Here is a 25,592-nt window from a genome sequence, read left to right as displayed (position 1 = left end):
CCGGCCCGGCCCGGTTCGGTTCGGCTCGGCTCGGCTCCCGGCCCGGCCCACCGGCAGGATGATCAAGCTGTTCTCGCTGAAGCAGCAGAAGAAGGAGGAGGAATCGGCCGGAGGCACCAAGGGCAGCAGCAAGAAAGCGTCGGCCGCGCAGCTCCGCATCCAGAAAGGTACCGCCCGGCCCAGGTCCCTCCCCGGCCCGGTACCGCCCCTCCCCCTCCGCCCCGGTACCGCCCGGCCCAGGTTCCTCCCCCTCCGGCCCGGCCCGGCACCGCCCCGCCCCCTCCGCCCCGGTACCGCCCGGCCCAGGTTCCTCCCCCTCCTCCCCGTTACCGCCCCTCCCCCTCCGCCCCGGTACCGCCCGTTACCGCCCCTCCCCCTCCGCCCCGGCCCGGTCCGGTACCGCCCGGCCCAGGTCCTCCTCCGGCCCGGCCCATTACCGCCTTGCCCAGACCCTCCCCGCCCGGCCTAGCCCCACCCTCTCTCTCTGGCCCGGTACCGCCCGGCCCAGGTCCCCTGCCCCTCTCCCTGGTACTGCACCGACTGGCCCAGGTCCCCTCCCCCTCCCTGGTACCGCCTGGCCTAGATCTCTCTACCCCCATCCCGATACTGCCCAGACCAGACCCTGGCGGGGAACTGCCGGGCCTAGACCCTGCCGCACTCCCCAATTCAGTACGGCCCAGTTCAGATTCTCATTGGGAGTAGCTGGGCCAGCCGGGATGCTCTGACCCTGGCAATACCCGGCATGGTACTGTCTGGCCTGGCCCAAATCTTGATTGGTAGCAGCCCCCTCCCCAGCTCAAATTCTCTATCCACCTGACCTAGTACCACCCGGTCCCAGTATTGTCTGGCCCTAACCTGCTGGTACCATCTTGCCTGGTCCAGATTCCCTGACCACCATCCGGCCCAGACGCACCTAGAATGGTACCACTAGAATGGGCCCAGATCCCCTCAGCTCAAAAGGTGTAACCCAGCTGAAGCTGCTGCTAGGGGAGAGACCCGCCCAGACATGAGGGAAACCCTTACTCAGGCCATGTCTACATCTAAAATTTTGCAGCGCTGGTTGTTACAGCTGTATTAGTACAGCTGTATAGGGCCAGCGCTGCAGAGTGGCCACACTTACAGCAACCAGCGCTGCAAGTGGTGTTAGATGTGGTCACACTGCAGCGCTGTTGGGCGGCTTCAAGGGGGGTTCGGGGAACGCGAGAGCAAACCGGGGAAGGAGACCAGCTTCGCTGCGGTTTGCTCTTGCGTTCCCCGAACCCCCCTGCAAACCGCAGGGAAGGAGACCTGCTTGCTCGGGGGTTCGGGGAACGAGAGAGCAAACCGGGAAAGGAGACCAGCTTCGCCGCGGTTTGCTCTCGCGTTCCCGGAACCACCCAGCAAACCTCAGGGAAGGAGACCTGCTTGCTTGGGGTTCGGGGAATGCGAGAGCAAGCCGGGGAAGGAGACCAGTTTGATTACCAGAGGCTTCCTCAGGTATGCTGGGATACCTGCTTATTCCACGGAGGTCAAGAAAAGCGCTGGTAAGTGTCTATACTTGATTACCAGCGCTGGATCACCAGCGCTGGATCCTCTACACCCGAGACAAAAGGGGAGTACGGCCAGCGCTGCAAACAGGGAGTTGCAGCGCTGGTGGTGCCCTGCAGATGTGTACACCTCCTAAGTTGCAGCGCTGTAACTCCCTCACCAGCGCTGCAACTTTCTGATGTAGACAAGCCCTCAGAAACATACTAGCTGGTGCAAATCCTGGGGTGATTCACAGATCCCCTACCTTCAGCGAAAAGGTACTGCCTGGCTCAGGTGGGTGCTGGGAGTTGGGGGGCCAGCCTCCTTCCTCTACTCTGCACCCCCACCTACAGCCTGTATTGGTGGGGAGAGACCCCATCCACTCATTGGGAGGCACCCACGCCCAGACCCCATAGATGCCTCCCAATGGGGGGGAGCACAATGGGGAAGATCCCCCACCTGCGCCTTCCTACACCCACACTAGAAGGTGGCTACTCTCCCTCCCCACCATGAGTGAAAGCCCCTCTATGTTGTGGGGGCCCGGCATCCCCTGCTCACATATTGGGCAGACCTCCACGTTCTCCTGCCCATTGCAGAATCCCATGAGCCCAGTGATCCTCTTGCTGGGGAATCCCTTCTCCTCCTCCAAAGGGGCTTTCTGCTCATCTACCCCCACTGGGGATCTGCTAAGTTCCCTGTAAGCCGTGTGGCCGTGCAGCAGCCTATTTTGCACCAGGCAGGCACTCAGAGAATCTGTCTAGGGACTGGCCAGGGGTGGGAAAAATTAAAGGGAACACTGCTCTGCTCCCCCTCCAACACTTTCTCTGAGCGCCACCCCCCATGGAGGTCTTCCCCAATGGGCCCCATGCTCTTCACTGCTGAGGGTTCATACAGTCTCCCCAAGATATACAAACTGAAATGCCCCAGCCTAGACACATGCTGGGGAGGGCTTCTCAGGGGGAGGAATATTCACTGGAGGGGGGGAACAGGCGAGGGGATGGCAAGTGTGGCAGGGCTCAATATGAGGGCGTTCTAGTGGAGGTCCTTAGACGTGTTTGGGGAGGGTCTCATGGGATTTCCCCAGTGGGGGTGGGGGCCCCCAGTGTGTGTCTGGGGCTTCTGGGGTTCCCCAGCAGGGAAGGAGGACCCCCCCCCGTGTGTGTGGGTCTCCTGGGATTTCCCTGGCAGGAGTGGGAGCCCCACACAATGGGAACCCATGTTCATGTTCATGGGGGGAGGGGTGAACCCCCTGGAGGCCTCTGATACAAACCCTACTGCATAACAAATCAGGCATACCTGCAGGCAGCACTAGCTGTGCAAGTGTCTTCAAAGGGCAGAAACCTGGGTTCTCCCCACTTCTGGCTGTGCCCAGAAAGATACCAGGGTCCATACCCATTTGCTTGTGTCCCAGTCTGGCGCTCCAGTTCACTCTTCCAGAGGGGGCAGGTCAGTGCCCTTGGCTCTCTCTGCCCCATCGTGAGCTGATAGGGGATCCTGGCTGTGCTCTGGGGACGTGCCCGGTGAGGTTCAGCCTATGCCCTATTGGGAATGTGTGCCCCCTCCCTGGCACGTTTCTGTACATTGCACCTTCACCATGGGCCTGATCCTGCTGGGGCCCCATCCCATGAGGGAGGGCAGTCGGAGACCCAGCGCCAGGGTGAGCTGGGACACAGCCTTAGCACATCCTGTTGTGTGAGTTAGGGCAAGGCTGAGTGCCTGGGGGCTGCACTCAATATGGCATCTCCCCCAGTCTGCTCCCTGAGAGCCAGTGTCCTGACCCCAGCCAGAGTATGATGGACCTCCAGTGAAAAGGAGTTAGTAGGAGGCCCCCAGGTCTGTCTCCCTCCCAGGGTGGGGGGCAGGTCAGGATTATCCCACCCACTGTTGCAATGCCCTTTTCTGATCCAGAGATCTGCCCCCTATGGAGAGTGCAGTGGGCATGGGGCTCCTCCGTGGGGGGCGAGATCTGGGGTTATTCTCCGAACTGACTCATCTCTCCCTGCTTCCCTTCTGCCTCCCAGATATTAACGAACTGAATTTGCCGAAAACATGCGAAATAGATTTCTCCGACCAGGACGACCTCCTCAACTTCAAGCTAGTTATCTGCCCTGATGAGGTGAGGTGAGGTGGGGGTGGGCGGAGAGGGGGTCCGGCATGTGGGTGGGGAGCAGGGAGTCCTGCATGCCGGGACTTGACTTTCTCTTCCTGCTCCCGGGGAAGCCCCAGCTGCAGCTCAGCTGACAGGCTCAGCCTGTGCCCAGACTCTGGTTGCTGCTTCTTGCTGGGCGGGCACTGGCCCGGTGCCAGGCTGCCAGAGGCACAGCTGGTGCTACAGCAGACCTGGGAGGGGGGAGAGGCAGCTGGACGGCACCTCCGTGTGCATGAGGTGATGGGGTGCTGGAGCCCGGGGAGTGAGATGGGGGAGGGGCTGCAAAAGATTCATGGCTCTGCACATGCCTCTGCTGTCCCATCCCCAGATCCAGCCCTGCTGGTGCCCCTCAGTCCTGGCTGTCCCCGCCACTGCTATCCCAGCTCGCTCACCACAATGCTGCTGGTGCCCCTCAGTCCTGAATATTTCCCTCGTCTTACCCCCCTGCTATCCCAGCTTGCCCCCACAGCCCTGCCAGTGCCCCTCAATCCTGACTATCCCCTCCCCCCGCTGTCCCAGCTCGCCCACCACAGCGCTGCCAGTGCCCCTCAACCCCACCCTGGATCAGGCCCCACAATGCCAGCTGAGCTGAATGGCACGTGGAGGGAGTGTGATCAGAGCCCCTAGTTGCTGCATCTCTGTTACCCTGCACTTGGATGCATGGGGCTGGGCTGAGCCCAGGCCCTTTGGGGTGCTGGGGGCCCGCATGAGGAACCTCCCTCGCTGAAGGTCTTTTCTCTTTCAGGGTTTCTATAAAGGGGGGAAGTTTGTCTTCAGTTTTAAGGTAAGTCCCTTCCCCGCCTCTGGGGTGGAGCTTGATTTGCACAGGAGCCTTGCCCGGCTGGGGGGAAAAGGGGGTCCCTTGGGGCTTCCCCGTGTTGGACTCACTTTGCACTGTGTGTGAGCCAAAGAGGGAGTGTCGGCCCCATGAATCTGGTGTCTCCTCTCCTGGGAGGGATGAAGGTGCTGTGTCTGCTCAGGAAGCTGGGGACATGCCCACAGTCCCCCAGAGCTGGCAAGAGGACCCAGGAGTCCGGGCTGCTTGTGCCTTCCTGCTGCGGAGGGAGCAACACTACGGGTGGGGGGGATTCCAGAGCTCCTGTGAGTTGGTGGGTTCAGGGAGTCTGGGCCCAGCTGCTCTGCCGTGGGGGGGCCTTGGGAATGACTCTCCTATCTGTCTGTCTGTCTGCAGGTAGGCCAAGGCTATCCTCATGACCCTCCCAAGGTGAAGTGTGAGACCATGGTGTACCACCCCAACATAGACCTAGAGGGCAACGTCTGCCTAAATATCCTCAGGTAGGGAGCGCACCCGGCCGCCCCACTCTATCACTGCAACCCCCAGGCCGGTCTGGGGGATTGCCCCACCCACGCAGATCGGGGAGGAGGGCGGCCCCTTTCCAGTGTTAGGATCCTTCACTGCCCCACCTACACAGATTGGGCGGGGGAGATATGGGGTGTGACCTGGTGCCTAGAATGGACCTCACTGAGAATGCACACTCAGAGCAGACTGGAAGAAACAGGGCAGGCACATGCCAAAAACTGGTAGTTTTAACTACAGTTAGATTCACCAAACCAGTAGCAAATGAGCTGCAATACCACACCGGTTAATAAGAAGCCAAACACAGCCCTCTTATGGGCGTTCCAGCCAGTGGTTCCCATCCCAACAAACTGGTCTGATATAGTGAGAGGTTACTGAAAACCCAATTCACCCTGCGTGAGGTTCCACCAATCCCAGAGGATCAGATGCTTCCACCGGGTCAGAATGTATCTCAGATCTTACCCGGATATCACTCTGTCAGCCAATCCTTAGTAAACTAACTGAGAATGTATTAATAAATAGAATAGTTATAAATGGTTAAAAGATCATATACATACAAATGATTGTCAAGACCTTACGTCAGGCTTGTAGCAGTATGGAATAGACGGCTGGCTTGTAAAGTCTCTCTGGTAACTTCCAAAAGATTGGACGGTGCTCAGTCCGTTGTTCAAAATGCTTCTCTTAGAGCAGGAGAGAGCAAACTTTTTGGTCCGAGGGCCACACTGGGTTGCGAAATTGTACGGAGGCCTGGGTAGGGAAGGCTGTTCCCCCCAAACAGCCTGGCCCCTGCCCCCATCCGCTCCCTCCCACTTCTTGCCTTGTGACTGCCCCCCTCAGAACTCCTGATCCATCCAGTCCCCGCTGCTCCTTGTCCCCTGACTGCCCCCTCCTGGGAGTCCCCCCACTCCCATCCAACCCCGCTTGCTTCCTGCCCCCTATTCACACCCCCGCCCCCAGACAGGCCCCCTGGGACTCCCATGCCTATCCAACCACCCCATCCCCTGATCTCCCCTGCCTCCCCCCCCTGAACCTCTGCCCCACCCAACCGGCCCCTGTCCCCTGACTGCCCCCTGGGACTTCCTGTCCCTTATCCAACTCCTCCCTGCCCCCTTACCATGCTGCTCAGAGCGGCAGGAGCTTGCAACCCTGGTGCCCAGCCAGAAACAGCCACGTAGGAGCGGCGGGCCAGAGCACTGGCATTGTGGTGTGGTGAGGTGAGGCTGTGGGGGAGGGAGGACAGCAGGGGAGGGGCTGGGGGCTAGCCTCCCTGGCCGGGAGCTCAAGGGCTGGGCAGGATGATCCTACAGGCCAGATGTGGCCCAGGGGCTGTAGTTTACCCACCTCTGTTTTAGAGGAAAGAGGCAAACTGGAGATGTCTCAGGTGCCTTTTATATCCTCTGCCATGTGTATGGAAAGTTGCTGTCCCAAACAAAGCCTACAGCCTATGTGTATGGACAAAGATAGAGTCTGAGATCACATGTCCACATCACTTGCCCTTACATGTTTTACTGAATCACAGGGGTGGCCACTGGCTCCTTGCCCTCTGAGGTATCCTTCGGAAGTGAGTTGATTCTTCTGAGTAGTCCGTTCACAATGGGCTGGGGAGACTGAATGTTAACTACCTTGTGGGTGTTCCCCGAAGGAAAAACGCATGTGAGATACAGATAACTAGCCAATCTTCACACCTTCAGATGCCCTGGTGATCTGTGGATTTAACCAAGATAATTGTATTTGACTTTTCCATTGACACCTCACATGATACTTGGTATAAGATTTGTTGCAATTGTATAACAGTGGTAGCAACTGCTGCAAATGGTCATCTTCAATCATACAGAATCACGGGGGGGAATCCCCTGTGGCCCACTCCCATGGAGCCAGGGGGGAGGGATATAGGGGATCCCCCGTGGCCTGCACATAGGGAGCGGGGCGGGGAGAGAGAGATGGAGGATTCCCCTCCAGCAGCGCTGCCCTTCTCCTTACATACAGGTCTTGGGGCAACCCCTCCTCCCATAATCGCGATGATCCCCACCCCCCTAGTCAGATTCTGATGTGATCCCCACCCCAAAACCCCCTCCCCCGGCCCCATGCCACCTGTCTGGCTCTCCTCCCCAGTCAGAACCTGGGATGATCCCCTGCCATCCAAGTGTGGTGTCGCTCCTCTCCTGGGCTGGCCACAGGGTCCTCATTTACGGCTCTTTTCTGCCCCACAGAGAGGACTGGAAACCTGTACTAACAATAAACTCTATAATTTATGGTCTGCAGTACCTCTTCTTGGTGAGTACTGGAGGGGGGGAATGTTTCACCTGCACCATTGGTGGGGAGGGAGGGGGAGGACATGTTGCGGGGGCCGTGGGGCAGGAGGGACTTGGTGTCCCCTGTGGTGTTCGGAGTGGACGTAGCCCTGGCATTTCAGCAGGGCTGGGAAGGGGCGTGGTTGCTTCCTGCAATGTGTTTGGGGGCTGGTCGTGGGGTGCTGATCTCTGTCCCCTTGCAGTTTGGGGGATCGGTCAGGTGGGGTGATTTCTTCCTAGGGTCTCTGGGCAGGCTATAGTGTGTGTGTGTGGGGGGGGGGGGGGCAGTCCCCTCAGAGCCGAGGGAGGCACTGGCAGATTATTCTGTGCCAGGGCTGAGGGGCGGGGGTGTTGGCGTAGCTGTGTGCTGAGCTGCCTGCAGTGCCATGCTCCAGTCCGCATGGCCTGTTGCCTGGCAAGGCCCCGGGGCCGGCTCTCCTGTTTGTTTCCATCTCTCCAAGTCTCTGGTGCTCTGCTCAGCCCTGCCCAGGGCTCCCTCACCCTGGCACAGGCTGGGCGCCCTGTGGCTCTTCCTGCGGATGTGACTGGTTGCTGTGTCCTTGGGCGGCGGAGCTGCCACCCAGCCTAGGGCAGCCTGCCAAGAGCCCATCACGCACTATTGGGATGCGGGGTCTCTCCTTTGGCTCAGCTGCTGTGTCCCTGGTGCCTTGGACTGACTCTGACACAATTGATGGAGCCTTTGGAGGTTACTGGAACTTCCCCTAAAGACTCTGGTCAACCTGATGGGTGCAGAGAGCCACCCGAAAGGGGACGGGGGTAACAGGCTGAGCAGCATCTGCTAGCAGCCTGAAATGGGTGAGCTTGGTGGACTGTTAACCCTGAACCCTAATGACGGGCAGCTTTAAATAGTAGCATTGTGAAATATTTCGCTGCCGTTCTCTTGAGCAGATGCGTTTAGCAAATGTGCTTCTCCCCACAACCCCTTATCTGTCTCTTTCTTGAGGCAGTTCTACAGTCGATTAAAATCCCCAGGGGCAGAATCAGTGGAGTCCAATGTAACGTTAGAATACATCTTGCAGGTGGAAATCAGTACACACATTCCTGTCTATTCCTCCTCTCTCCCCCCATCACTGTGGTAGTTGGGCGCCTCACAATCTTCCGTGGATTTATCCTCAGCAGCCTTGTGGGGCAGGGCTGGGCCGGGCCGTTAAACCCATTGTACAGATGGGGCAGTGAGGCACGGAGGTGACTGGTCACACAGGGGCAGTGACAACACAGGGAAGAGATGATGCAGCTCCCAAATTCTATAACCATTGGGCCATCCTGGCCCTTTAATCGACAGTAATGGCACAATTTCCAATGCCCTGCAGAGTGCAAGGGGATTAGATCTGAACTCTGCCCTGTTGCGTGCATTCCAAGCAGGCCCCAGGATAAAAGTCCATGACATGCTAGCTTGTAAAGACACCCTCTAACTTCCTTAAAAAGAAACCAATGCTTCTCTTTGAGTTTAAGACCAGGAAGAGACCATTAGATCTGGGCTGACCTCCCGTACAGCGAGGTTTGGCAGACCTTGATTGTTGGTTTTTTGTAATTTTGATGGATCTTATTGTTTGTTTCTTTTACGCATTTTTTCAATTTTTATCCATTTAAATGTTTATGCTTTTCCAAAATGACGGGTTTTAAGCGTTTCTCCCCCATTTCTATTGGTTACAATTTTTACACGTGTAGAAAACGGAAGAGAGACGAACAATTATGTAGTGACCTTAGACGCTGAGATTTGAAGTTAGTTTTATCACTGTTAAAACCTAGTTGTCCACATATGTCAAATGATACAAAGTAAATAGCCTGAAATCAAACTCCAGTGAGTTCTTAAGCAACGTTTTTCTTTCTTTGCCTCCTGTAATTTTTGATGCTCAGTGTAAATGTTTTTCATTGGTTGGTGGATACGCGGTGACAGTGACGTTTACTGACACTTGCCAATTACAATGTGATCCTGCCGAGCTGCTAAATTCCATCCTTTCACTGCTGCACTGATCCCAGTAACCTGAGTTTGGCTAAAGCATCTCCCAGGAATGGGATCTGGTCTGGATCTGAAGCCATCAGGAGACAGAGAATCCATCGTGTGGTTAATGGCCCTCACGCTGTTAAAGTTTTGTGCCTGTATTTCTAATTGGAGTTTGTCTGGTCTCAGCTTCCAAACCTTCTTGTTCTGCTTTTCCCTGCTAGATGAGAACCTTTTAGTGTGTGCGCTGGAATCTAGTCTTCTCCCATTGTGATGGTTTGGGGGAGGGGGTCCATGGGAACAGCCTCCAGCCTTCCCTGAGCTTGGCCTTGGTTCTGAATTTGCACCACAATGAGTCACACCCAGCACCCCCTCGGCCTCAGCAGCTGTTTGGAGCCTGATTCCGGGTGTGAGCCTGGCTGGGTGTGAGCCTTCCCTTTTCAAAGGGACCCACAAAGGGGTTTAAAAACCAGAAACAGGGCTTGTCCCCCCATACATATTTACAGTGAGTTTTTGAGATTTTCTCCATGTTTTTTCCACCTTAAAAAGGTTGGGAATGTCAGATCTGGGCTTTCCTGGTGTAGGCTGGAGAATCTATAGGAAGATTTTAGGATGTTTCTTCTGTGGGGGTGCTGATGTTTTAACAGTGCTGTCCTTTCTCCAAAATGGTCTTCAGTCATTGGAGTTAAATGGATCTTGAATATTTGACATAACTATGGGTTGTTTGCCATGTTGTGGTAGCCAGGTTGGTCCAAGCTGTCAGAGAGACAAGGCAGGTGAGGTAATAATTTTTATTGCAGTGGCTCTCAACTTTTCCAGACAACTATACCCCTTTCAGCAGTCTGATTTGTCGTGATTACCCCAAGTTTTGCCTCACTTAAAAATGACTTGCGTACAAAATCAGACCTAAAAATTTAAAAGTGTCACAGCCAATAGTACTGACAAATTGCTTCATTTTCATTTTACCACATAGTAAAATAAATCAATTGGGATATAAATATTGTACTTACATTTCAGTGTATAGTATATAGAGAAATATAAACAAGTCATTGTACGAAATTTTAGTTTGTACTGACTTTGCTGGCGCTTTTTATGTAGCGTGTTGTAAAACTAGGCAAATACCTAGATGAGTTGACGTACCCTCAGAAGACCTCTGTGTACCTCCAGGGGTGCACGTACCCCTCGTTGAGAACCATTGTTTTATTGCACCCACTTTTCTGTGAGAGAGACAGATTGGCCTGCTAAATCCAGGGTTGTGAGTTCAATCCTTGAGGGGGCCGTTTAGGGAATGAGGGTAAAAATTTGTCTGGGGATTGGTCCTGCTTTGAGCAGGGGGTTGGACTAGCTAACTTCCTGAGGTCCCTTCCAACCCTGATATTTTATGATTCTGATAACTTGTGAGCATACACAGAGCTCTTCTTCAGATCTGGGAAAGGTTCTCAGGTGTAACAGCTTAATACAAGGTGGAACAGATTGTTTAGCATAAGGAATTAACGAGGGACCCATTCATAGTGAAGTAGTCTATTAACACCTCTGCAGTTATAGGACCAAAAAGGTGGGTTAATGGGTAACAGATGGTTATAATGAGCCATAAATCCAGTGTCTTTGTGTCCATGATTTTTCGTGTCTAGCAGAGTTATGAATTTAAGCTCCCAGGCTCATCTTTTGAAGGTGTTGCAGAGGTTTCCTTAGAGGATGAGAACCGAGAGGCCAGATACAGAGTCAAGTATCGGGGTAGCCATGTTAGTCTGTATCTACAAAAACAACAAGGAATCCGGTGGCACCTTAGACTAACAGATTTATTTGGACATAAGCTTTTGTGGGTTTCAGTTGCATCTGAAGGAGTGAGGTTTTTTAACCCAGGAAAGCTTATGCCCAAATAAATCTGTTGGTCTTTTTAAGGTGCCACCGGACTCTGTTGTTTTTGCAGATAAGAGTGATCACTATGTGAAAAGCGTTTGCTCAGAGATGATAAGGGTGGTCTTGTCTCTCACGATTGTTCTGTGCGAGTCCATTAGCAATCGTAGTGATTGTCCTGTTTTGTCCATGTAGTTGTTGTTTGGGCATGTAGTGCACTGGATGAAGTACACCACATGTCATAGGCGTGTGTACAATCCATGGGACAGGGCCCAAGATGGCGGCGGTGGCAGAGGAGCGGCTCCTGTCGGAGGGGAAGGAGGCACCATGGGCTCAGGGGGCCTCTCCCTGCCCCCCAGCTCCAGGGGGGGCCGGCGCCCTCGGAGCAGCTCCCTCGGAGCAGCACGCTGGTGGGGCTGTCCATCGTGGCCATCAAGAGCATTCTCGGCTTCCTCTCCTCCTATGAGATCAGCCAGCTCTGCCTGGTGAGAGGTGGAGCTGAGGGGGGCTGGGTCATCAGCTCCTTCTGGTGTGGAGCGAGGGGGGCCAGGAAGGCAGCACAGGGGAAGGGGGGAATATCAAGCCAGGGCCCGACTGACCCCACAGCCCTGCTGCTGTCGCCCCCCAAGTCCATCATGTCTGTCCCTGCTGCTGGGAGGGTTGGGGTGAAATCTCCCCCCCCCCCACCTCCCCCGGGTTTTATCTAATGCAATTACTCAGGTCTGTCTAGAGGAAAAGGAGGTGGGCGAAGGGGAGAGGGGCCCACTGTCACCATCTCTTGCAGTCTGATGTTGCCCGCTGGACCGATCTTACCTCAGTACTGTGCTGGAGTTGCGGAAAAGCCAGGCAATCTCCCGCCCTTCACCCCCAAATCTTCTGTTCGGCAACTTCTTAGTTGGGGGATGCATTTGTCCATTTTTCCTCCCCCCCCCAACCCCAAATAAGAGCCCCTGTGTTAAGCCTTTTGGTTTATTTGCCTCGGGAGGCATCCTATTTGTTTGCTTATCAGTTTCCCTACTTAATTGTTACATTCATCTCGTCTTTGATTTAGCTGGGGATTGGTCCTGCTTTGAGCAGGGGGTTGGACTAGATGACCTGCTGAGGTCCCTTCCAACCCTGATATTCTGTGACAGGCGGGTGCGTGTGTGGGGTATTTATCCTCCTAGCAGTGAAGATACAGCTGCAAGTTTTGCATCAGTTGTTCTGAGGGGGTCTGGTGCTGCTTTGAGTGGGAGGGAAGCCTGCTTCTGATGGATGTGAGGGGCCGTTTGCAGACCAGGGGAGGGGCTTCGGGAAAGATTTCTTTCTGGATGTGATCCCCATCCAGTATGGGTTGTAGTTGTTACCTGATATCCCGTGCGGACCCTGGAGCGGTAGGAGAGAATCAGGGTGTGCCGTAGGAGTGTCTTTGTTAGACACACAAAGTCAATAAAGACACTGGATTTATGGCTTACTACAGCAGCTGATGACGCGCTAACCTCCTTTGTCCTATGCCTGCAGAGGTGTGTTAAGTGCCCACTTCGCCTTGAATGGTCTCTGACAACATAATTAGAGGTAACGCTGCAGGGATTTCAAATGAGCTGACTGTGGCCTGGCGACATGCAGAGCTTGTGCCACTGTAACTTCGTCAGCTAGAGTAGTGATGTTTTACCCACACACCTGCAGTGGTATGACCTTAGCCTGGCTGTGGCTATACTGGTATAAAGGTGTCTTATAGGACTATAATGGCATCTGCTGTATGTGATGTACTGTGTTAACTGTAGCGGGGTAGTTGGTGATACAACTTTCTGTTGCTATGCTAGCTCTGATATAGAGCTTGACCAAAGGTCGTCAGTATCTGCCCCCATTTTACAGGGGAGGAAACTGAGGCACTGACTGGGACGGTGGCGAACCAGGACTAGAACCCAGGTGTCCTGTTCAGTGCTCGGTCCACTAGGTCACAGAGTCTCCTTTGGTTAAAGTGACTAGAGGTGGGGGATGCAGCAAGGGGCCCACGGAAGTGAGACTAAGGATTGTTTTGCAGCTGAACTCGGGGAAGGATGGTAGGGCTGGTGCGTGGCAGGGGGTGCAGCCCTGACTTGGGGAGTAGTGGTGATCAGGGTCACGGCCAGCCTCTAACTCTGTCTCCTCCCCGTCTGCAGGAGCCAAACCCCGAAGACCCCCTGAACAAAGAGGCTGCCGAGGTCCTTCAGAACAACAGACGCCTGTTTGAGCAGAACGTGCAGCGCTCCATGCGGGGCGGCTACATCGGCTCCACCTACTTCGAGCGTTGCCTCAAATAGAACTGACCAGCTGCCCCCACCCCTCCCACGAGGGACTCTGCCAACACCGCTGCCTTCAGCCACCGGGGGGCATGGGAGCCTGGCACTGGCAGGGCCCCCCTCGCTGCTCACGGCCTCTGCCCCGGCAGCCTTCCCCCCACTCCTGCCCCCTGGCTGGAGGGGAGGTGGCTGCTGAGGGATGGGGCAGGGCTTACGTTTGTATCCCCTGCCCCACCCATACTGCCCCCTCTTCCCTATTGGTCGCTCTCCTGCTGGTTTCCCAGCACGCTCAGGCCCCGAGCAGAGCGCCCTCTAGCCGTGGCCCAGCGTGAGCGCACTGGCTCCTCCCCCTGGCTTCGCAGAGCACATCTATTTATTAGGCGGGGGGCTACAGCAAGGGAGTAGGGCAGGATGGGGGTGCATGCAGTCCTGCTGTGGGGGGGCCAGGCCCGTCCTCCTCTTTTACATCCCTCTTGTGTCTGGTTTTTAAAAACAAAGTGCCCCTCTTACAGCAAAGCGAAGGCTGATTATTCAATGGGACTGGGCTGGAGGCGGGGCCTGGGCTGATCGAACCCCGCCCCTTCTGCCCCAGGCCTCACCCTCCCAATGAACTGGTTCTTTGCCTTGCTGGGGCCTCCTGCCAGCCCCAGGGCCATGAAGCCACTGTACTCTAGTGTGTCGGGTTATTAAAGGGGAATGTTAGCGCACTTCACTGCCCAGGGCCTGTCTGTGCCTTATTGCTCCGCCGCCCCCTCCTCGAGGGGTCTCTCCTCGATGGGCTGCCCACCCAGCTGCCCCAGCAGGGGGCACAGGAGTCCATATCTACCCTCAGCCTCCCCTCCTTGCTTAGAATAGAATATCAGGGTTGGAAGGGACCTCAGGAGATCATCTAGTCCAACCCCCTGCTGAAAGCAGGACCAATTCCCAACTAAATCATTCCAGCCAGGGCTTTGTCAAGCCTGACCTTAAAAGCCTCTAAGGAAAGAGATTCTACCACCTCCCAAAGTAACCCATTCCAGTGCTTCACCACCCTACTAGTGAAATAGTGTTTCCTAATATCCAACCTAGACCTCCCCCACTGCAACTTGAGACCATTACTCCTTGTTCTGTCATCTGCTACCGCTGAGAACAGTCTAGATCCATCCTCTTTGGAACCCCCGTTCAGGTAGTTGAAAGCAGCTATCAAATCACCCCTCATTCTTCTCTTCTGCAGACTAAACAATCCCAGTTTGCTCAACCTCTCCTGAGAAGTCATGTGTTCCAGGCCCCTAATCATTTTTGATGCCCTCAACTGGACTTTTTCCAATTCTTCCACATCCTTCTTGTAGTGTGGGGCCCAAAACTGGACACAGTGTTCCAGATGAGGCCTCACCATGTTGAATAGAGGGGAATGATCACGTCCCTCGATCTGCTGATAATGCCCCTACTTATACAGCCCCAAATGCAGTTAGCCTTCTTGGCAACAAAGGCATACTCTTGACATAGCCCCAGCAGCAGGATGGGCCCCAGGCCTCTGGCATGCTGTGCTGTTTGAAGTGGTTTGTGGGTAAGAAGTAGGGGTTGACCCCCCCCTGCTCCCTAGCACAGCGGGTAGCTCCTCCTTCTCTCCACACTTCTGCGACTGGCTTAGAAACCTCCAAGCCTTGTTAGCGGGCGCTTGCTGCCCCGAGGCTGCCCAGGCAGGCTTGAGAGAAGGGCAGATGTGCAATGGTGGAGGGGGGGAGGGTAAAGCCATAATATGGGCTAATGCAACTGCTGCCCCCTTCTGGCTAGGAAGGGAAGGGCTGATCTCTGGTGCCAGGTTGAGAATCAAGTGGCCAAGAGGGGCCCAGCTGCCTGGAAGTAGGGGATGGGCATCCAACCTCTGGCTGGGCCTCAGCATGGAGAGAGAATTCCCCATCAGAAGGAAACTGTAGGGTGGGTGGGTGGCCTGTTCCTACAGCCGCCTGGCTCGCGGCAGCCAGTTCTGTCTGCCTGTAAGCTGCAGCCTGGATGCTGCAGCAACTTCTGTGGGGTCCTCTGCCCCTGTGTGAGGGGAGAGGGTGGAGCTAGCTGCACGAAGGGGGTGGTGGTTGGGGGACGTTTCTGATCTAAGCTCCTTCACCTGCCCCCTGCTGCCGACCCACCTTCCAGGCACCCTGTAGGGCTGACTTTGCTTCTGCCTGGCTGGGTGTGGAGTGAGCTTTAACCCGTCCCCTTGCCGAACCAGCACTGTGTGGGTGCCTTGGTGGGGGTGGCGATCCCTGTGGGAAGGAGGCTGTCAAGAAGCTGGGACGTGGGGCAGGCAAAGCTGGGCCTCGTCGCCAGGCCTGAGGCAGTGTGAAATGTTGTCTCCCCACGTCATGGTGGCGGGGGGCTCGGTTCTGCATGGAGCAGGGCAGACGGATGAGATGGAGGGGTGGGGGCTGTGAGGGCAGTTTCCTGCCCAGGAGCAGGGAAGTGTCACTTTGTTCTCCTGTTTTCCCTCACAGGGAGCAGTTTGTGCTGGAGCCCAGCTTGCAGATGAGGTGATTTCCCCCTGCCTTGACTGGGCAGCCCCTTGTCCCCTTTTCCTCACTAGGCTGGGGCTCCAGGGGTGCTAAGGTTGGAAGGGAGATTGTGATCATCTCATCCCATTGCTGGCCAGCCCAAGCTCTCACGCCTCCTGCTCCCGTGGGTGGCCCCAGAGGAGATGGGGGTGAGCCCTTGCTTGTGTGTGCAGTCCTGACGCAAGGAGGGCCCAGTCCCTGCCCAGAGGGGCTTCTAGCCCTATGGATCCAGAGCCCTGGTGATGGCTGCTGTCACTGGGCCCTGGGATGAGGCTGTGTAGCAGCCGGGGGCCAGGTTGAGTGAGCGGGAGTATGACTGCCCCAGAGGGATGCCAAGACCTGGTAGGGAGCCCCATGCTTCAGGAGGGTGTTGGGGGAAGGGCCAGGGGATGACCCAAGTGTGTGTCTGGCCCAGGGACCACTTGGGAGAGGAAATGGGGTTTACAAGCCCCCCTTGGGCAGATGCAATGATCATGAGGGGAGGGGGGTGTCTTAATTTTGATCCAGCAGTGTCCCTGCAATAACAGCTTTTGGTTCCTACAGCCCCCCCCCCAGCCTTGCCCCAACTTGTCCCCTTCCCCCCACTACCAACCCTCCCCGGCCTCCCACACAATCTCCTCAATTGGGCTCCTCCTTCCCACCTCACCCCAGCTTGTCCCCTTCCCCAGCCCCCTGCTTCCCACACACATTTCTCAGCTGGGCTCCTGCTTCCCATCCCTACCCATAGTCCTGCCTCAACCTGTCCCCTTCCCCCCCACTCTGCCTCCCCCAACCAGCCTCCTGCTTCCCACACAACCTCCTCAACTGAGCTGCTTCTCCCTGAACCCAGACCCCCTGTATCATAGCGCCACACAGTCCTGTCCCCTCGACCCATTTCAACCCCCACTTAATCTGCCTCCCAGACTGACTGTAGCCCAATCCAGCCACCCCAGCCTTCTCCAGTGTATCCCCTGCCCTTGCCTTCCTCCCATCCTGCCACCAGCCCCTTCTTCCCCTCTGCTCTATCCAACCCCTCCCTCTGCTCCAGCCTCCCCCTGACTTCTATCAGCTCCCCCATGCACCCCAGCTTCTGCACCCCTCCCCCTGCTCCCACTCTACTCGCCCCTCCCTCTGCCCCACCCTAGGATTGCAAGGTGTCCGGTATTCAGCAGGAACTAGTCAGAAAGGGACCCTGGTGACTCTGGTCAGCACTGCTGACTGGGAAGTTAGAAGTCCAGCTGGTGGTGCAGCAGGGCTCCTGGGACGTGGCTGGCATGTCCCTCTGGCTCCTACAAATAGGGGTGGCCACAGGGGTGCCATTTGCTGCTCCTTCCTGCAGGTGCCTCCCTGAGTGCAGGCTCCGCAGCTCCCATTGGCTGGGAGCTGCGGCCAATGGGAGCTGAGGGGGCAGTGTGCCTAACCCTTGGGTTACCCCTCCGCCTAGGAGCTGGGGCCCGGAGGAACATGCCCCCGCTTCCTGGGAGCTGTCTGAGGTCAGTGCCACATGGAGCCCTCACCTGCCCCTGCCCCCCCCCCTGCCCCAGCCGGGAGCCACCTCATGCACCCTGAGCCCTGCATTTCTGGCCCCGCCCTGGCTCCGGCACCCCCGCTGGGGTGACCAGATGGTGGGGGTGGGGGTAATAGGTGCCTACGTAAGACAAAGCCCCAAATACCGGCTCACACGAGCAGGGCATGGGGTCACCCCACTCCGGCCAGAGCCTCACCCCCTCCCACATCCCAATCGCTGGGAGATGGGGCGAGTGGGCGGGGCCTCAGGAAAGGGGCGGGGCAGCCTTCAATTTTCTTCCATTAGGGAGTTGGCTCCCCCTAGCGGCTCCCTGCCCACCCGCCATCGCCCTCAGCCCCTCCCCCGTGTCTCTCCTGCCGGGGGCGGGGCGCTAGAGAGACGGGGCGAGGGGAGGAGCGCGGGGGTGCCCCTCTAGCCCTCCTCTCTGTGCTCTGCCGGAAGGGGCGGGTCACTCTGCACTTCCTCTCGATGGTGACTTCCGGGAGGGGGACGCTCTCCCTCTATGTTACCCGCGGGGGCGGGGCTCCGCCCACCACCACCGTCACCTGACGCCACGCCCTTCACGTGCTCTGTGACGTCATCGGAGCGAAGGCGGAAGTGAGAGAAGGAAACAGACTGACCGAGAGCGGCGGCGGGTGAGACCCCCGGGGTGGGGGGTTCTCGGGGTTGTCTCCGCCTCCGTCATTTCCGTGGGGCGCGCGGGGGGCAGCGCTGGGGGAGTCCGGCCCGGGGTCGCAGGGCAGAGCGGGAGGGGCTGAGCCCCTGGGACGGCGGGCGGGGAGGGCATAGTGGGGGGCTGTGTGTAGGTTGTGGGGCATAGTGGGATGGGCCTGGGCGTGGGGGGCATAGTGGGGGGATGGGCCTGGGCGTGGGGGGCATAGTGGGATGGGGCTGGGCGTGGGGGGCATAGTGGGGGGCTGTCTGTAGGGTGTGGGGCATAGTGGGATGGGGCTGGGCGTGGGGGGCATAGTGGGGGTCTGTGTGTAGGTTGTGGGGCATAGTGGGATGGGGCTGGGCGTGGGGGGGCATAGTGGGGGGCTGTGTAGGTTGTGGGGCATAGTGGGATGGGGCTGGGCGTGGGGGGCATAGTGGGGGGCTGTGTAGGTTGTGGGGCATAGTGGGATGGGGCTGGGCGTGGGGGGCATAGTGGGGGGCTGTGTGTAGGTTGTGGGGCATAGTGGGATGGGCCTGGGCGTGGGGGGCATAGTGGGGGGATGGGCCTGGGCGTGGGGGGCATAGTGGGATGGGGCTGGGTGTGGGGGGGCTATAGTGGGGGGCTGTCTGTAGGGTGTGGGGCATAGTGGGATGGGGCTGGGCGTGGGGGGCATAGTGGGGGTCTGTGTGTAGGTTGTGGGGCATAGTGGGATGGGGCTGGGCGTGGGGGGCATAGTGGGGGGCTGTGTGTAGGTTGTGGGGCATAGTGGGATGGGGCTGGGCGTGGGGGGCATAGTGGGGGGCTGTGTGTAGGTTGTGGGGCATAGTGGGATGGGGCTGGGCGTGGGGGGGCATAGTGGGGGGCTGTGTAGGTTGTGGGGCATAGTGGGATGGGGCTGGGCGTGGGGGGGCATAGTGGGGGGCTGTGTGTAGATTGTGGGGCATAGTGGGATGGGGATGGGGGCAGGGCGAAGGGGTGGGGCATAGGGGGGAGGGCTCTAGAGGGCCCAGCTGTGGGAGGGGGCTGGGTGGATTAACTGAAATCACCTCCTGTGAAGTCTCTATTAAAACCATTGATTTTAATAAACTTTTCTCTTTGGGTGCCAGTTATTTTCCAAAGAAAGATGCATCTACCCCAGTTGGGGTCACTAGACCCATTTACACATATCGGTTTACAGCTAATAACAGAGCTTGGATGCCAGAAGTGGGACATCTTTGTGCTACCTGGGAGAGCTCCCTATAATTGTATATGTTTAAGTAACTATGTAGCTTAATACTCTCAAATTCTTATAAATTAATTGGCTTTTTTCACTGTGTTACCAAATAGCGAATGCCAAATTGCTTATCTCCTAGAGAATTAACTGTTCACTCAGGATTTGTGTCAAGCTGCATTTGGATGGTAACTGGACTTTAACTGCCCACACAAAACAACATCTAAAATGTACTTTTATTAACCAAAACAACCCTAAATGCTGTAGATCCATAAATGTCTCATATCAGAACAGTTTACATGTTTACAGCAAAATGATTCGTTATTAACCGGAGGGTTTAATTGTCCTCAGTGAATTAAACTGATAATTTCCCTCCAGGATGATTTGAAATATTCAGATGTCCCCAAGTGAAAGTGACTGCGCTTAAGTTCCTACTTCCCTGTCTTGAAAACAAGAGTCTCTCTTAAATAGCTGGTTTCAGAGTAGCAGCCGTGTTAGTCTGTATCTGCAAAAAGAAGATTGATGAAGTGGGTTCTAGCCCATGAAAGCTTATACTCAAATAAATGTTAGTCTCTAGGTTGCCACAAGTACTCCTGTTCTTTTTCCTAAATAGCTAGCAGCAGATATCTCCAATGGCTAGTAATGGGACACTACATGGGTAGGGAGTTACTACTAAATTCCTTCTCAGGTGTCTGGCTGGTGGCTCTTGCCCACATGCTCTGGGTCTAACTGATTGGCATATTTGGGGTCGGGAAGGAATTTTCCCTAGGGCCAGATTGGCAGAGACCCTAGGGTTTTTTTGGCCATCCTATGGGGCATGGGTCACTTGCAGGGTTAAACTAGTGTATATGGTGGAATCTCTGGAACTTGAAGTCTCTAAATCATGACTTGAGGACTCCAGTAACTCAGGCAGAGGTTGGGGTATATTACAGGAGTGGGTGGCTGAGGTTCTGTAGCCTGCAATGGTTCCTTCTGACCCTGAAGTCTATGATGCTGTGATTACTTTGACTGAGCCATTGGGCTGTCTTTATAAAGCTTGATCTCAGGTGTTCGGTATCTTCCCCCCCCCCCCCAATTCTTTGTGTAGAAAAACCAGCTGTTGGATTCAGCATATTTACTTTATATTTAAGCATTTGAAGAGATTATCATAAGTTTAGGCCTTTTAACATACTTTGTATTAAATTCAGATTTTGTTTTAAAAAGAAAAATGTATTATAATTTATTGTAATTATATTTTAACACACAAAATAAAACATTCTGGTTTAAATTAAAAAAAAAAAATCTGATTTCAGCAAAAATTATTGTTTTTTTTCCAGCCTGGCTTGGGGGTTTGGGGCTTGGAGCACTGTGATGGGAGCAGGGGGTCTTGGGGGCAGAGTCTTCCTAGGCCACTGGGGCTGTGCCTTCTGCAGTGCCACTGGGCTCCATTCCCTCTGACAGCGTGTCCGGCCAGAGCAGTGCCCCAAACCCAGGCCTCAGCGAGACCTTTCCACCACCACTAACCTTCCCCTCCTGTCTCTGCAGCTCGCTCTGTGTGTGCGCACCTGACTCCAGCGTTTCCTGCCTCCTCCAGCCGCCATCCCCTGGAACAAGACTGCTTTCTCCCCTGAGTGAGTACTGTGCTGGCTGGCTGGCCCTGAGCGCCTCCCGGGGTTGGGGGTAGTGTTTCCCCTTCGTTCTCAGGGGCAGCGCTGCCTGCAGCTGGGATCAGTTGTGGCCCCAAATCAATGAGGTGGGGTCTGTGCCCGGCTTGGCTCCTGCAGAACAGGTTGTCCTGTCTGTGGAGGTGCATGAATGGAGCATGGCTGGGGAGGGTCTCCCTGGGGTGAGGTCCAGGAGGTTGCCTGCTGCTCTGACACCTGTCCTCCCTTAGAGGCAGCCAGCCCCCTTCGCTGTGCCTCCCCTGCCCAGGCTGTAGCAGGGGCTGCCTGGGGTTGTGCCCTGCCTTGCAGGGTCGCCAGGCAGGTCCCTATTGCCTGTGCAGTCTGGAGTTGGGTCTGGCCCCTCTCCCGGGAGCTGCTGGGCCTGACCCCCGGTGTGGCACAGCAGTGCCCTGGGTGTGTCAGGACAGGCTGGGCTGCTGGTTGGAAATGCAGAGAGGTTGTGGCAGGGTGGACCCAGAAAAGTGCTGTGAGAGGAGGGGGAAATGGGATAGAGGGAGCCGCCTGTGCACCCAAGACAGCCATAGATGATGGAGCCAGCCCCACAGAGACTCCTACATTGTTACCATTGCATGGCCTGGAGGGGGACAGCCTGGCCAAGCCAGCTTTGTGGAGAAGAGCCTGAATTCAGAAAACCCAGCCCTGAGCCCCCAAGGGGATAGAGCTGCCCTGGCAGCTGCCTGACCAGCTGCCTGCCCCACTCACTGTCAGATCCAGAGGATTTGCTCCCCGCATCTCCCAGCCTGGGCTGCTCAGAGGCTCCCCTAGCAGTCCCCCTCCTGGCAAGTTCCTGAGCTGCTTCTTTCCCCCACGGCCTCAGGCCGCCCCTTGTCCCGCTCAGCATGGACCTGCTGTTCGGGCGCCGGAAGACGCCGGAGGAGATGCTGCGGCAGAACCAGCGGGCCCTGAACCGGGCCATGCGGGACATGGACCGCGAGCGGCAGAAGCTGGAGACCCAGGAGAAGAAGATCATCGCTGACATCAAGAAGATGGCGAAACAGGGGCAGATGGTGAGCGAGGGGCAGGGCTGGGGGGAGCATCTCCAGCTTGACCCAACCTGCCCCCCTCATGGTGGGGTGAAGGTTATGGGGGACAGGGGTGTCTTCAGCTGTAACCCACAGTGAAGAGTGTGGGGAAGGAAGGGTACGTGGGGGTGTTCCTCGCTGTAACCCATCCCCCTGGCAGGAGAAGGTGAAGAGCCTGAGGGATGAGAGCTATGGGGGGATGAGGGGTCTCTGGCTGTAACCCGTCCCCACCCCCAGCAGGATGCGGTGAAGATCAGGGGGGATGAGGGCTTTGAGGAGAGGGAGTGTGGGGTCTCTGGCTGTAACCCATCCCCCTGGCAGGAGGCGGTGAAGAGCAGGGGGGATGAGGGCTATGGGGGGAGTGGTCTCTGGCAGTAACCTATTCCCCCGGCAGGATGCAGTGAAGATCATGGCCAAGGACCTGGTGCGAACCCGGCGCTACGTCAAGAAATTCATCATGATGCGAGCAAACATCCAGGCCGTGTCGCTCAAGATCCAGACCCTCAAGTCCAACAACTCCATGGCCCAGGCCATGAAGGGTGTCACCAAGGCCATGGCCACCATGAACAGACAGGTATGTGGGCTTCTGCCAACCGGGCTGGGCAGTGGGCCAGGAGTGCTGGCTAGGGAGGAGCTGGCTGCCTCTCCCAGCAGGGGGCACTGTGGGGTGCGAGGCAAGGTTCTGACTCATGCGTGGGGGTCCCTGGCTACTTCAGCCCCATTTCTCCCAGCAAGGGTACTGTGGGGAACAGAGCAGTGTGCTGGCCACGGTGTGGGGGCTCCTAGCTACTGCAGCCTGGCCTCTCCCAGCAAGGGGCGCTGTAGGGCCAGTCCACTTGATTTCCCCAAGGCAGTGACTGTATATTCTCTTGTCCTCCCCCGCCCAGCTGAAGCTGCCCCAGATCCAGAAGATCATGATGGAGTTTGAGAAGCAGTCGGAGATCATGGACATGAAGGAGGAGATGATGAATGACGCCATCGATGACGCCATGGGGGACGAGGATGACGAGGAGGAGAGGTGCGGGGAGCAGGGCAGGGGGGACTGGCTGGCTCGGGGGGCTGGGGGCGGAAATGGGGCATGGGGCCTTTTCCCTGCTAGTGACTGCCTGCTCCTATCCGGCCCCAGGGTGGGGATCTGGCTGGCTCAGAAAGGTAGGGAATGGGACCCTGGGGCCTTTCCCCTCTAGGGGGCGCCAGTTCTCATCTGGTCATGGGGCTGGGGGGACTGGCTGGCTCGGGGGGTGAGGGGGCAGGGAATGGGATATGGGGCTTTTTCCCCCCTATGGGTGCTGGCTCCCATCCAGCCCTAGAGTCTATCAGCAGGACAGGTGACAGACTGAGCCCCCAGGAGGGGATCCCCAGGCCGAGTGACACCCTTGGGGGGGGATGAGCTCACTCAGCTGGTTATCTGGGGGTGGGGCTCTTTCCTTTCTGGGTGTGGGGGGTCTTGGCAATGTCCCTGCTCTCACCTGCCCATCTCTGCCCCCCAGCGATGCTGTGGTGTCCCAGGTACTGGATGAGCTGGGCCTGACCCTGACGGATGAGCTCTCCAGTGAGTATCCTAGCTGTGGGTGTCGGGGGGAAGGGCTCTGGCAGGAGGCACTCACAGGCCCTGGGGGTGGGAGCCAGGTCCCCTCTGCGGCTGGGCAGTGCGGGAGAGGCCTTTGCTGTCTGACCCTGCCAGCGCCTGGGAGATGCGGGGGCTGTGGGGTGCTCTGGGTGGACTGTCCCCTCCTCCAGCCATCCTGCCCTTGATGGGGGCCTGGGGCTGTAGGGGGCTCTGGGCAGGCTGACCCCCTTCTCCCCGCAGACCTGCCCTTGACGGGGATCCTCGCTCAGCGGGAGATGTTGGGGCTGTGGGGTGCTCCAGGCATCCTGACACCCCTCTCCCCGCAGACCTGCCCTTTAAGGAGGTCCTCGCTCAGCGGGAGATGTTGGGGCTGTGGGGTGCTCTGGGCTGGCTGACTTCCCTCTCCCCACAGACCTGCCCTTGACGGGGGCCTCGCTCAGTTGGGGGGCTGTGGGATGCTCTGGGTGGATTGGCCCTCCTCCCTGCCCTCCTGCCCTTGACGGGGGTACTCGCTCAGTGGGGGCTGTGTGGTGCTCTGGGCGGGCTGACCTCCCTCTCCCCACAGACCTGCCCTCGACTGGGGCCTCGCTCAGCGTGACGGCCGGGAAGAAGGCTGAGCCCTCTGCGGCGCTGGCGGATGCCGACGCCGACCTGGAGGAGCGGCTGAAGAACCTGCGCCGGGACTGAGGGGCTGGGGTTGCCCCCCTCCCTCCCCACATTGTGCTCCCCCAGGCACCCCACCCACCGCTGGCCTCTGCTCTCAACACCCCAGGGGCTGCGACTGCTGCCTCTGCCCTTCTCTGGGTACTTCCCTCTCCCCCCCCACCCTTCTGCCTATGTGGGGGACTAGGTGGTGGGGTGGAGAGTCCCTGCCAGTTTGGGGAGGCAAGTCCCCACCCCAAGGTAATGGGGGGAGGTTTGACTGTAGGGCTGCTGCGGCTCTCGGGGGGGGGGGGAATCATTTCTGTGGGGGGGAGTGGGGTTCTTAAGCCTTTAGCTTCCAGCTCAAGTACACTACAGGTGGGGGTGTCTTTTCTGCAATGGCCGTCACCCCCCAGGAGCTGCCAGCTCAGGCTGGTTTCATATCCCCCCCTTCCCCCCCCCCACACACACAGAGGGGGAGGCTGGCTCTGGTGAGAAGCAGATTGGAAGATGCACCAGCCCAGGGATATATATATGTGTGTGTGTGTGTGTGTGTGTGTGTCTGTGCTGGTGGTGGGGCTGGGCTTATAGGATGGGGTCAGCTGGGCGCACCCACTAAAGCCTGGATCTGGGGGGCACAGGTTGGGAGGCCCCCCCCTTCCTGGCACAGAGCTCTCCATCCTGTGCACAGGGAAAGTGGGGGCTGCGCTCAGGCTCTCCTGCCTCCATCTGCTGGCTGGCTGGGGGAGGGGCTGTAATAAAGGTTGTAAATTTGTATCCATGGTGTCTGCTGGCTGATTCTTGCCCCATAGATTGCGGGAGAGGGCAGAGGCCCTCCCCCATCTCCTCTGGGGTGAGCTGAGGGGGAGCTGTCCTATGCAGTTGCCTCCCCCTGGCTTGGAGCAGAGGAAGGGCCATGGGGATCCCCCGCTCTGCTGCTGGCTTCCCCACATCTCTCTCCTCCAGGGGATCCTGGAGCCCTGCCCCCCCGGCAGCTGGATGCATCATTGTTCCTGGGGGGAGGTAGGTGCCCTCGCCTAGTGCTGGGCAGGAAGGGACTGACGAGGATGGGTCAGGAGTGGTGGCTGGGCTGAACGGGGTAGGAGGTTGGTGGCAGGGGCACTGGAGGCATGTTATGAGGGAGTGTTGAGTGGGGGTGGTGTATGGCTGGCGTTCACTGGTCACGCACACCTAGCCCAGGTAAAATGCTGCCAGTTTATTACCCTGCCCCCCGAATCCAGAGCAGCTGCCCCCTCCACGGCCGCTGGCATGTCTCGGCGGCTCTTCGCCCTCACAGCCGGGCTCCCCTGGGTGACGCTGTGCCCACTGGCCACGCCAGCGCCTGCAAGAGAGGAGCAACTGCTGAGCCTAATGAGGGGAGGGGGAAGACCCTGGGCCCTTCATGTTCCTGATCTCTGCCTGCCACTTGGCTGGAGCAGCCAGCAGGGC

At 57.4% G+C, this 25,592-nt stretch overlaps 2 protein-coding genes across 3 annotated transcripts; both read left to right on the top strand.

Moving 5' to 3' along the window:
• On the top strand, window positions 1–14,060 carry UBE2M (ubiquitin conjugating enzyme E2 M). Its single transcript, XM_030545150.1, has 6 exons — window positions 1–167; window positions 3,528–3,622; window positions 4,401–4,439; window positions 4,848–4,951; window positions 7,184–7,247; window positions 13,226–14,060. Exons 1-6 carry the CDS (start codon window positions 59–61, stop codon window positions 13,364–13,366), a joined length of 552 nt encoding a protein of 183 aa, XP_030401010.1. The 5' UTR covers window positions 1–58; the 3' UTR covers window positions 13,367–14,060.
• Window positions 14,061–17,861: 3,801 nt separating this feature from the next.
• Window positions 17,862–24,920, top strand: CHMP2A (charged multivesicular body protein 2A). 2 transcript variants are annotated; one of them, XM_030545148.1, is made up of 7 exons: window positions 17,862–18,015; window positions 20,770–20,855; window positions 21,727–21,916; window positions 22,326–22,505; window positions 22,819–22,949; window positions 23,422–23,483; window positions 24,067–24,920. In XM_030545148.1, the coding sequence occupies exons 3-7, from the start codon at window positions 21,749–21,751 to the stop codon at window positions 24,186–24,188; spliced, it is 663 nt and encodes a 220-aa protein (XP_030401008.1). In that variant the 5' UTR covers window positions 17,862–18,015; window positions 20,770–20,855; window positions 21,727–21,748; the 3' UTR covers window positions 24,189–24,920. The 2 variants fall into 2 exon arrangements, with proteins under 2 accessions (XP_030401008.1, XP_030401009.1); XM_030545149.1 differs by having other exon boundaries at window positions 17,862–18,036.
• The last annotated feature ends 672 nt before the right edge of the window (window positions 24,921–25,592 follow it).

This window comes from Gopherus evgoodei, unplaced genomic scaffold (genome assembly GCF_007399415.2).
Source record: "Gopherus evgoodei ecotype Sinaloan lineage unplaced genomic scaffold, rGopEvg1_v1.p scaffold_35_arrow_ctg1, whole genome shotgun sequence".
In the NCBI taxonomy this organism is placed as follows: Eukaryota; Metazoa; Chordata; order Testudines; family Testudinidae; genus Gopherus; species Gopherus evgoodei.
Note: the sequence above shows the minus strand (reverse complement) of the source record. Positions and strands in the feature narration are given on the sequence as shown.